The sequence below is a fragment of the Schistocerca serialis genome, chromosome 4 (assembly GCF_023864345.2).
Source record: "Schistocerca serialis cubense isolate TAMUIC-IGC-003099 chromosome 4, iqSchSeri2.2, whole genome shotgun sequence".
Taxonomy (NCBI): domain Eukaryota; kingdom Metazoa; phylum Arthropoda; class Insecta; order Orthoptera; family Acrididae; genus Schistocerca; species Schistocerca serialis.
The window spans coordinates 761957277-761970219 of record NC_064641.1 but is presented as its reverse complement, the minus strand read 5'-3'; the positions used below and the strand labels follow the sequence as shown (position 1 = coordinate 761970219).

The 12943-nt window shown below is 42.1% G+C and overlaps 1 protein-coding gene across 3 annotated transcripts in view; it reads right to left on the bottom strand.

Moving 5' to 3' along the window:
• Positions 1-12943, bottom strand: part of LOC126473307 (uncharacterized) — a 262415-nt gene that overhangs the window by 99361 nt on the left and 150111 nt on the right. For all 3 annotated transcript variants that reach the window (XM_050100282.1, XM_050100284.1, XM_050100283.1), the window contains one exon: positions 7792-7918. In XM_050100282.1, coding sequence (XP_049956239.1) covers positions 7792-7918 — 127 coding nt within the window. The remainder of the gene's footprint in view (positions 1-7791; positions 7919-12943) is intronic.

Sequence of the window (12943 nt, the reverse complement as noted above, 5' to 3'; positions counted from 1 at the left end):
AGTTACGTTATTTAAGGAAACAGGAAGTGTTCAGCCACATGTGAAACGTCAACCACGACCTCCAACAAATGATGATGCCCAAGTAGGTGTTTTAGCTGCTGTCGCTGTTAATCCGCACATCAGTAGCTGACAAACTGCGCGAGAATCGGGAAACTCAAAAAACGTCGGTGTTGAGAGGAATGTCGTTACACGTATTGCCAAACGCACTGAGGTTAACGGGAATCATTTTGAGCATTCATTGCATTAATGTGGTATTTACAGGTAATCACGCTGTAACAGCATGCGTTCTCAGAAATGATAAGTTCACAAAGGTACATGTATCACATGGGAACAACCGAAATAAAATGTTCAAACTTACCTACGTTCTGTATTTTAATTTAAAAAACCTACCTGTTACCAACTGTTCGTCTAAAATTGTGAGCCATATGTTTGTGACCTTATATCACAAAGCGAAAGAAGTGGTCCAACTAAAACATTCATATTTCTTTACGTACTACACGAATATGTAATAAAAATGGGGGATCCTATTTAAAAACATGCAGCTGTTATCCGTTTGACGTATGGCAGCGCCCTCTAGCGGGCCAACCAAAGCGCCATCTGGTTTCCCCCTTCAAGCGAGACAAGTTTCGTTCTTTGTAGTTTTTTCGTTTGACGCTCATTTCGTGAGATATTTGGCCCGGTCACGATCAATGGACCACCCTGTATACCTGGATAGTCTGTTTGTTGATACTTGTACCAATGATTTTGAAATTTCGAAGGTATTTTATCTATCATTCTGCCTTATTTGATCGCAAGTCTTCCAAAGCTGGAAGACGAGACTGGAATAGAAGGGAGAACCGATAGAGGTACTCAAGGTGCCCTCCGCCACACACTGTCAGGTGGCTTGCGGAATATGGATGTAGATGTAGATGTAGATGTAGAAGCTTAAACTCTGATATTAGATCCCCTATGACTTCTGTGACGCGTATGCAGACGAGTTATTCAGCCGTCCAGAACTGGGAGCAGGTAAGTAGATGCATTTGTCTGTACAGTTCTAAGCTAAGTCGGCGGGCTTAGGGATCGAAAGCACGGCACGGCGGGACCAGAGGGAGCGAACATTGGTCTGCCCGGGTACCAAGGCTGTCGGTCTGGAGTGGCTGAAAATGAGAAAAACCGTACGGAGAATATGGACAGCGGTTACTCGCTTAACCGAAGGATAGACGATACGGGAAAATGGCGGACTCCGAGACACTCTGAAACGTGTCTTCCTACGGCGCTTAGATATTCCACAGTAAAAGACAGCCAAATAATAACTGCATCCAGTATTTTCAACACCTTTAAAACCACAGAAGTTAATGCTTTGCAGTGACTACTTTCACTGTGAACTTCTGAATTAACTACTTTTAAATGCTTCATGCAATTTAAACAAAAAAATCTCAGATAATGGCATTGCACAATAGCTATAATCTCTGAAAGCTGCGTATCTGTATCTGTTTTATTTCAGGGTTTATTAAGTTTTTTATATCTTTTAATTATGAAATCGTCTGTCAGAGCATCATATTCTTTGCAATAACAAAGCAAATGTATGCACCACGAGTACTTCATATCCTGTCATACTTGTGTACTTATTTAATGAATATGTTACTACTTTTTTAATATATTTATTTAACTATTGATTACACTTGCTGTACGAAATCATGGTAACTTAAGAAGTGGTCAGTCGCATGTGTTAGCTGACATAACCTTTGGAAACTGGGCCAAAAGATGATTATGTCAAGCAGGCGTAAATAATTGTTTAAACAATATCTAACTACAATCTGTTGCTATTTAATGTGAGCGCATTTGCGCAAGAATGCTGGCTTATTTATTTATGAGCGACCCTTTATTTATATTTATTGAGTAGTGTCTGTGTGTGACCGAAATGCTTATGACGTTTCATTATTTGAGTATACTAGTTCAGCCCGGGAAGTCGTCAGGTTGAGTCAAATCATGTCTGCGGAACTTAAGACCGATGTATTTTCTGTGAAGTGGCCTTCAGCCTATGGGAAAGCACACAGTGGAGGAACACCACTGGAGTCAAGTGGGGACAGACACTTCTTCGAGTGAAAAGCTGAAGGAAGCGATCTGGGACATTTTTCGTTTAGATCTCGTAGAAGACACTTTGAAAGCAGACCTGTCTATAGTAACGTGCATGATTCGATCGTAGGGGTGACTGATTCTGAGCGGTGAACGACAGCTAAAATACTCTGACTTTTTCCGATTGCATTACAGAACTGAAAATAGGAAGAGTATGAGTTTCTAACTGTTAACTCACATGTGTTAATTTGTAAACCATCATTTTCATCTCTGAAGTATTGTGAGCTGGTGAATATTTTGTATATTGTGATCACGAGTGGACTTAGTATTCGTATACCTTGGATGACAAGTTAGCTTGGGGATTTTGCTACCATTCTCGTAACACTTCCAACCCAATTTTACTGCATTTGATAAGGTTATTTTCTATCTGTATTTTAACTGTATATCATGGGACCACTTTCCGTTTAGCTGAGATATACTTTCATGATTTAAAAATATTCAACACGATTCTCTGTCGTCTACATCAGCTACAAACGTAATAATGGTAAACTATTCCTTCATCTTTTATTTAATATTCCCATGTATTTTATTACTTAGAAGTCCTAGTCAACGCATACACAATTTGACTGTAGGATCACAGCAGCACAATATCACTTGGAGCGAGTTGGCTGCTAGACGTGAAAGCAGACGGGTGCAACTCGACCGTATGACTACATCGAGCTACTCCTTTTAAACAGAGCCGTGGACAGCCCAGTTACCTAATATGCGGAAAACATAAGGTAAATTGGCAATTGGTTTACTCGTATGGACTGCTGGTTAGAGAGCAACCACTCAGCAGAAAACCGTTCGTTAATGTCGCAATATTGACCCTCATTTCCTCTTACAACATGTTACCAGACAGTTCCTCTTCCTCGCAGAGCCCTTCAGTGTGTTTTGTTCTGTTATCCAACGTTTTTTCACAGTTGCATTGCTTTAATGTATGCTTGTCCGTCCAACGTCTGACATCGCCCCTTTTGGAGATATACGTTCTTCTTCAACCGAGCTGCCTACTGTGGTGTTCACTATCGCAATAGCTCCAACGTTACAGAACTTTAAACGCATCTCATTATTCTTCAGTACCTCAGTATTACACTTCTTCCCACACTGATTCTTCCGGACGAGTCTTTTAACTTCTACCTACTCTTTATCATTTCAAAATGTTGATCGGAGTTTGTATCTGCTCATCGGTACGCCTTTAAACTCAGTAACTGAATCCGAAACTCTATCTCACGAAGATGTAGTCCGACTGAAATCTTCCTGTGTCTGATGGCCTTTACCATATGTACCTCCTCCTCTTGTGATTTTTGAACAGCATATTCGCAGTTAACAGCTGAAATTTATTACAGAACTCAGTCACTTCTTCTCCTCCCTCGTTCACACTACCAAGTCCATATTATCCCGTAACTGTCTTATATTCCTTCCCCTACTATAGTGTTCCCAATCACGAATGATTATTCCATTATCATCTCGTTTTACATGCTGAATTACCTGTTCGATATCGTCATATACTGTGTTCGTTCTTCATCTTCCACTTGGTAAGTGGGCTTGCTTACCTTACGTATTGTTGCTGGGTTTGGTTTGCTGTCGATTCTGATGAAAACAATACTGTCACGAACCGTTCACAGTAACTCACTTTTTGCCCTATCTTGTTATTCGTAATGAATCCTATTCCAGATTATCATTTTCTTCTGGTCTTGTTAGTGTCTTATATTTGTCTGACAAAAAAATCCTTATTTCTTTTCTATTTCACATCGCTTTACCTAGCCCTACCATATCTCTTTTCAGATTTTCTAGTTCACCTATGACGTCGAAACTTTTGACATTCCCAGCTTCGAGCTTTTTTTAGTTATTATGTATGTTTTTCATGGTCACCTACCCCTTAGCGGTCCCCTCCCGAAGATCCTAATCTGGGATTAATCCGGATACTCCGCCAATGGAGAGATCATCCTAACATCTCACATATTCCGCAGATATAGGCTGTGTGTCTTGAATGCAGTGGTTTCCATCGGCCTGTGCATTTGATCATAACTGATTCTACCTACCACTTTTTAGGGTCAGTTTATCACTCCAAGGGAGAAAGGTTATCCTGAAAATGTGTGTGCTCCACATACAAACTTTGTTTATCCCTTTTTTAGTTAATGTAATTATTTCTATGTGAAAAGAAATGGAAAGTCTTCCTACGTAAACACTCTGTCATTTGCGTATCTTCTGCACAAATGGTATCTGTGTAAGTCCAATATAATGTATATCTGTGTTTGCGACATTCAGTTCTCACCTGAAGATAGACTGAGAAACGAAAAGCCATTCGTGACCAAATAAATATAATTTTGCAGAAAATTAGGAATTTTTTTCTTCTTTTTAATATTATAATGTTCTGCCATGCACCGACGGAAAATTCGGGTAATGAAAATAACATCTTCCTAATGGAATTATGTGTTCTCCAAAATGCATTAATCTGAACAGAGAAAAAATATATAAACAATTAGCAGTGTTTAACTTCTTTCTTAATGGAATAATAGCTCTTTATTCGATTTGAAATTTGTTCGTAATGAGATTATTCAAAATTAAAAATTATAAAATTTTCTTGCTGATCAAGTGTACCCCAAGAACACAGGTATGACCTAGTTACGAGAGCCTGTTAAAGAGACAAATGAACACCAATCATTATTCTGTGTAATCCAGCATCCTATTGCAAGATATATTTAGTTACTGTTCGGAGAAATAGCAGTTCACTTCACTGTCGAGAGATCTACCAAGTAAAGGCAGTAGTTCACTTGTTAGCCCTGGGCCGTCGTGTTGCTGTATGCAACAGGCTGTAACACTGTCCGGTCAAATGAAAACAGAGCAAAGACTAACATATTCGGAACAACAACATGCGGTACTGGCATCAGTTTGTAACAAAAAAAATTTGTAAAATGTACAGTGGGTACTCGAATGTACGACTGAGATCTCCAGTATCTGCAGCAAGGCGTCAAGGATTCTGAATGTCGAATAGGCAGAAGTCTCTCGACACAGAGGCCAGACAAAGTCTTCCGACAAAGTCCCCCACTAATTCAAATTCAGTACATGCGCGACCTGTTCTTCGATAGCAGCAAATGTCCCAATGTGTGGTCAGGTACTCTACGTTGTGAGCCCATGGGTCACCTCGAGTGATCTTATAGTTTATGGATGTAGCAGTCAGATGAAGCTTATGGCGTTGTTGTCTTGGAAATGCATACTACTTCTGATATTCAGAGGCACGTCACTTATGACTTATAACGACACTCCTTCGACGGATACGAAATACCTCTGCCGTTTGAGATAAGAAAGTAGAATGTATCCTCCCGTCAATCTGTCATAAGCAGTGTTGAATGACACATTAACAGCAATTCACTCTTGAAGAGGAATGTGAGCCGTGTGGCTCTATCAGCGATATTCCCGCCGCCGGTATGGGTCATCTTTCCGGCGGTGTGCGAAGAGCGCGCGCTGGCGCCACCTACCGGGCTGACCGGGAGCGAGAGGAAAAGCTGAGGAAGTGATTTTGCTTTGGGACGCCAAGCAGTAACGGCGTTTTGGGAACTGTGGCGGACAGCTAAGGTCCGGTGTCAGCCAGAAAGCAGGGCACGTGGAAAGAGATGTTACTGGGAAGCCATTGGTGTTGTTTTTCCGCTTTCTTCATGTCTCCTGACATCGTGATCTGCGGTGGCTGGATTCGTCGAACAAGCAAGAGGGTAAGGGCCTTGCTTGTCCTGTAAATTGTGGTCGGAATCAGCTACTGGGCTCTGTGCGGTTGACTGTATTTTCTTGGGCGGCCGTCGCTACTCCTACTCAGTCTGGCCTACAGTGTGTTGATTTTAATTGGTTTGATACGTAGTGTTTTAAGGTGTATGTGGTGTGACCATTAACATTTACGAGGGCTTGGAGTGCTGAGACATTCCGTTGTAGATCCCTACTGTCAAGCTTTAACCGCCATTGAAAACAGTTTGCTGGCCCTTGTTTAAGTACCGCCTGGTTATTGTATTTATATCACACCACGGAGTTAAGATGGCCAGTCGCTATATATAGTTCTCAGTTCTAGGGGACGATGACCTCAGAAGTTAAGTCCCATAGTGCTCAGAGCCATTTGAGAGACGCGTGTATAGTTTTGAAATCAGTAGTTTCCTAAATTCTTACCAGTTATTGAGAGGCTAGTTGTTATTGTGTGTTTAATGGCCTGAAAGGGATTCTATCGATGGTGGTACTAGAATTCCTTCAATGACAGTACATCGATATTGTAATTAATTTCATGTATTAATTTTACTAATGTGTTGTAATGAGTTATTGTGTTTCTAGTTATTTAAGGCAGATGTCAGTCTGTTGTAGATACCCACTAGTTCTGGGATTTTCTCGTGCCCATTCGTGACCGTTGCTGCTCCCGTCTGGGGGTCCATGTCGAGCCTATATTGGTAACTGTTGAACGGGCGAGCGTCCGTTTCCTGAGCGTAGTTGTTGAATCTCACGAGCTAGTTTGCTCACACGAAATTTTATATGTTATATGCTAAATTAACTGAATTATTTTGGCAATAACAATCACTGTGGTAATGAAAAAGTACATTTGTTATGAAATTTAACTCATTCCAGTAAATGTGTAATAGGCCATAAGTGCCGAGTTTTTATGAGTGTTTAAAATTGAAGTAATTTATTTTCACCTGAATCGTAAATTTTAAATATGTATGGTTGTTTTAAACATGTGATAGTTTTATTTGTCAAGTTCTCTTGTTTAAAGGTACCAAATAAAATGTTAGGCGCAACTGTCGATTGTGATTGCCTGATGTGCTACTTTGCTCCTGTCCTACCACCCTACAGCCTATTGTGGTGGGATTGTGTCGTTGCGTAAAAGGTGTAATTACATGCTGTTTCGACACTTCAGAATGGTTCTTGTAACTCGTGGATTATGTGCTACCAAAGTATGCATTATGTCCGTGCCGCAGCCTTCATAAGTAATTTTATACTCGTCACAAGCTTTGAAAGGCCATGTTACGACATATTGCAAGTGTCTTACGTAGCCCCTTCCGTAGATTCCGTATCACATACATCTGCACAAGCATAAACTAATTTAATTTTCAGGAAAATTCACTCAAACTCGGGTTTAAACGTCGTGCATGTGCAGGTGAATTGCCTTTATCTCCTCGAAAGAATTATTCTGTGGCAGTATTACTTAGATTTCATGTCCCGTATATCTTATACACGTTTTCAAGTACATTGCTTGTTGCACGGAAGTTTTGAGTGTTTGATGTTGTGAAATGTCTGGGGAGAAGCGAGAGCAATATAACCTCACGGGAAACTCTCCGCGGGCCTTGACATCCATGCACGAGATTTGTGCCATGCAGCAGTTGGCGTAACGATACGCACTCTCTCCACAATCATTCCCATATGTGCGCTTTCTGCAAATTACGTTGCACGTATGACTGCTGGGGAAACAAAAGTTTCCTAGTGCTCCACTCCTTCCAGTCAAAGAGCCGAATAACACGGGATCACTGCTTCCAACAGCTGACGTCAATGATCATAGCTCCCTGTTACAGACATATCTGTCAATATGTTCTCTACGTCTTATAGAAATTTGGACGCACATTTTAGCATTACTTTGCATATGCCACATAACTGCAACAGCATGTAAGCTCACAGGAGCGACATAACCGCAACATCACGAATCTCGCAGCAGGTGCAGCATAAACTTACCCAGTGTCATGCCGAAGGCAGAGTTGACGTTCATGATGACGGAGATGTCTGTGGCGGGCATGTTGATCTCCTTGAACCTGTCTCGGTATAGCAGACCGAACGACTGCATGATGGGCACCATAATGAACTGTAGGAAGAAAGGCAAAGTTCATTCATAAATAAAACGGTTCTGTGCCGGTACAACAAATGCTGTGCTAGTAATAATAACAATAATAACGACAAACACGAATAAAAGGAAACTAAACTCTATAGTAATATCGGACTTGCAGAAGGTAAACACCGTATTTATTGGTTTTCCTATTTATACTTATATATTGCGAAAATATGTAGTTTAAGAGATAAATTACATTAAACATCTCTCCAAATCGTGTCCTTTTTGCAACGCTATGTTGTGCTGAAGTGTCGGGAAATGTGACTTCGGCTGCTAAACGTCAAAACATTGCTCCATTGAAATCATGTATATACCCTTACCTGGAGTTTCACTGATTATGTTATGATTGGAGTTCAGATCGAGTTCGGGAGCTCCAACTTCCATCACTTTCATCCTAAGCTTATGTTCCGAATCTTTGCCGAAAAAATGCACACTGAATTAGTATGGTGCTCTTATCAGAGCCGTGGCATGCTAAAGTTATTCGCAAAAAGATAAGAGTCACGAGAACTCAGGCGCATACACTCACAACAAGGAACTTCCTAATACCATACTTTCCAGCAAACGCCGTCAGCAAGCAAAGAAATTCCTAGCAACTGAAGGTAAGGACATGTTTAACTCGTTTATTTCCTTCCGCTACTCGTTACTGTAGTCCAGTGCACTCTGGCGTGACATTTACAGATTTGGCGTGCTTTCTTTACAGCGGATAACATCGCTAATTCCCTCCCCCCCCCTCTCCCGCCTAAAAAAATTCTACAAAACTATCAAATACTAATATTAACTGTTGATTAATGACGCGTGGAAGTGTAACACAAGGTGCGTCCTAAAAATTCATTGAATGGTCTCAGAAAATAAAGGAAACAAGAGTTACAAACAAAATATGTTTTCGAGCCTTCAAAGTCATCACCATTACCTACAACACACTTCTGACGTTGGTTGTAAAGCTGTTGGAACTGTCAACAACCGCTTCTACATCTACATCTACATGGATACTCTGCAAATCACATTTAAGTGCATGGCAGAGGGTTCATCGAACCACCTTCACAATTCTCTATTATTCCAATCTCGCATAGCGCTCGGAACGAATGAACACCTGTATCTTTCCGTACGAGCTGTGATTTCCCTTATTTTATCGTGGTGATCGTTCCTCCCTATGTAGGTCGTGTCAAAAAAATGTTTTCGCATTCGGAGGAGAAAGTTGGTGACTGGAATTTCGTCAGGAGATTCCGTCGCAGCGAAAAACGCATTTCTTTTAATGATATCCAGCCCAAATCCTGTATCATTTCTGTGACACTCTCTCTCATATTTCGTGATAATACAAAACGTGCTGCCCTTCTTTGAACCTTTTCGACGTACTCCGTCAGTCCTATCCGGTAAGGATCCCACACCGTGTAGCAGTATTCTAAAAGAGGACGGACAAGCGTAGTGTGGGCAGTCTCCTTGTAGATCCGTTATTTTTTCCAAGTGTCCTGCCAATAAAACGCACTCTTTGGTTAGCCTTCCCCACAACATTTTCTGTGTGTTCCTTCCAATTTAAGTTGTTCGTAATTGTAATACCTATGTATTTAGTTAAATTTACGGCTTTTAGATTAGACTAATTTATCGTGTAACCGAAGTTTAACGAGTTTCTTTTAGCACTCATTCTTCTTGTGGACTCGCTGAAAGCACCTTGGTCACGCGTTTTTGGATCAGACCTAATGTTGCCAATACGATCCAGAGACCAGGCAGCAGTTAATGGCACGGGGTTATCATCTCCACCTCTCTCGGCTTGAAATTCATAATAGATCAAGCCCTTGCTGTCGAAAAAGACAGTCAACGTCGTCTTACTTTTTAGTCAGCTGACTAAAGATGGGGAAGATGGACACCATGCCGTCGACTGTTGTGTTGGTCGCACTAGCTCTCACCTCATCTAAGGAAGCGGATATCCAACGATGCGTGACGAAGGTGCTTCGAGCGACTCCACAAGAAGCGTTTTTTGACAGTTTCTAATAACTTTATAATGGTAAGAAGTGTGTTGTAGCTATTGGCGATTATTTTGAAAGCTAGTAAACATATTCTGTTTGTAACGCTTGTTTCTTTTATTTTTTCGAGGTCATTCATCGAACTTTCCAGATGCACTTTGCACGAGGGCTATATTTTTAACCTCTGATCGGTCGCGAAACTAAAAATCACAGTGAAAATCCGACGAAGCTCCGTGCAGATGTGTTGTGCAGTGTTTCTAACATGCCCGTCGATCGCGTGACGTCGTAGTTTTGAGTTCTGAAAGCACAGTGACAATGTAAAGATGTCCATAACAGTAGAGTCTCCCGCCAAGTGTGAAGCGCCGGCTTAGCTGTTGCGCCGTATTTCGTGCAGCCTTCATAGCGTTACTGCCATGCGTTTTCTTCTTTGCGACAAAGCTCGGTCGCACGCTGCAGGTGGAACAACGACACTCCTGCAGCATTTTGGACGGGAAGTGTTTGATCACCCACCATACAGCCCGGATTTGGCTCCTTCTGATTTTCATCTCTTTGCTCACATGAATCACTGGCCATGAAGACAACCTTGTGGGACAAACAGTGAGCTGCAGACCAGCACAGGGAACTGGTGGAGAGCACAGGCGGTTCCTCTTGTGACGAGGGTATTGGAAATTTGGTACCACGCTACAAATGTCTGAGGTGGTGCAGTGACTCTGTGGAGAAGTAGCTGGAAGGTGCTGCTAAATGCTATACATAAAACAATTTTTGATTTTCAGTGATTTCCATTTCGCGACCGATCGAATGGTTAAAAACAAATCTCGGGTGAGATGACAAGACGTACAGCGGTTTGACAAAAAATATGTAAACACCAAGAGAAACGGTTGCTGGAACACAAATGCAGATGATAGCCAAGCCTGCAAGTTGTGCTGATGTACTTGACCACGAACGGCACCTGTGCAATGTCCTCCATGCGTTGCAACTGCCCGTCGTATTCAGAACAGTGTTCTGTGTACGTTTGAGTATACTAAGTCGGAACTAAGTGAAGTCGAACGTGGGAAAATTATTTGTGCACGTATGGTGGGCAGCCGAAGCATTTGGTGTTCCAAGAGGGACCACATCGAAGATTTATGCAGCATACAAGGAAAGCGGAAAAGCATGATCTGTTAAGCCACAACGCGGATGAAAGTCTGTTTTAAGCGACCGTGACGGACGGTCTTTGAAGAGTATCGTGATGACAAATAAGACTACGTCAGCTGCGAAAATACTGCATAATTGAATGTTCTACCCGCGAACCCTGAAAAAGAAAATACCCTAGTGGAGTAATGTAAGAGAGTCATTTGGTCGGGTGAGTCTTGTTGCACGCTGTTTCCAATTTCTGACCGTGTTGACGTCACAAAACTGAAAAATGGAGATGATCCGGTGTTGATTTGGGTAGCCATATCGGCGTATTCCGTGGTTATTCCGCAAGGTTGCATTACTCCTATGATTATGTGATCATTTTGGCTGATCAGGTCCATTCCATAGTACAATGTTTGTTCCAAATGGTGATGCTGTGATCCACCATGACGTATTGCATCTACCCTGGCCACCACAGTCCCTGACATTCCCACTACTTTGCAGGAAGTATGGTACAAGAGTCCCTTGAAAACCATACGCGACCTGTATTTACCCATTCCGGGAGTCATGTAAACTGTTTCGAATATCAACGCTTTCGGTACACCTAAATCTTGGTAGTGTGCTGTGGTTTTGGTGTTTCTACATTTTCGTCCACCGCCTGTATATTTGCGTATCATCCTCCAGCTGGTAATCTTGATGTAGTGACAAATGTATTACAGGCGTGGAAAGAAAATCCTCAAGATGACATTTGGAAGCGTTTAGTTGTGTCCACGAGGGTCGCACCTCATAGTGATGTTGAAGACAGACATTAGTTCCGAGTGGAATGAAAGTATAATAATTTAGTATCCGTTACGTGATGAGCTTCTCCGCAAAGGCTGATAAATGTCCGATTGGCGTTTCATGGCGTAAAAATTTCCATTTCCGCCTACGTACATATTCTACAGTACAGGGTGTTTATAGGAGGAAGCGCCAAAGAAACTGCTATAGGCATGCGTATTCAAATACAAAGATATGCAAACACGCAGAATACGGCGCTGCGATCGGCAACGCCTGTGTAAGACAACAAGTCTGGCGCAATTGTTAGATCGATTACTGCTGCTACAATGGCAGGTTATCAAAATTTAAGTGAGTTTGAACACAGTGTTACAGTCGACACACGAGCTATGGAACACAACATCTCCAAGGCAGCGATGAAGGGGGATTTTTCCCGTACGACCATTTCACGAGTGTACCGTGAATATTAGGAATCCGGTAAAACATCAAATCTCCCACATCGCTGCGGCCAGAGAAAGATCCTGCAAAAATTGCACCACCGATGACTGAAGAGAATCGTTCAACGTGACAGAAGTGCAACCCTTCCACAAATTGCTACAGATTTCAATGCTGGATGATCAACAAGTGTCAGCATGCAAACCATTCAACGAAACATCACTGAAATTGGCTTTCGCAGTCAAAGGCCTATTCGTGTGCCCTTGATGACTGCATGACACAAAGCTTTACGCCTGGGCCCGTCAACACCGAAATTTTACTGTTTATGACTGGAAAAATGTTGCCTGGTCGGACGAGTATTGTTTCAAATTATATCGAGCGGATTGATGTGTACGGGTATGGAGACAACCTCATGAATCCATGGACCCTCCATGTCTGCAGGGGACTGTTCAAGCTGGTGGCGGCTCTGTAACGGTGTCGGGCGTGTGCCGTTGGAGTGTTATGGGACCCCTGATAGTCTAGATACGACTCTGACAGGTGACACGTACGTAAGCATCCTGTCTGATTACCTGCATCCGTTCATGTCCATTATGCATTTCGATGGACTTGGGCAATTCCAGCAGGTCAATGTAATACCCCACACGTCCAGAATTGCTACAGAGTAGCTCTAGGAACACCCTTGTAATTTTAAACACTTCCGCTGGCCACCACGCTTCCCAGA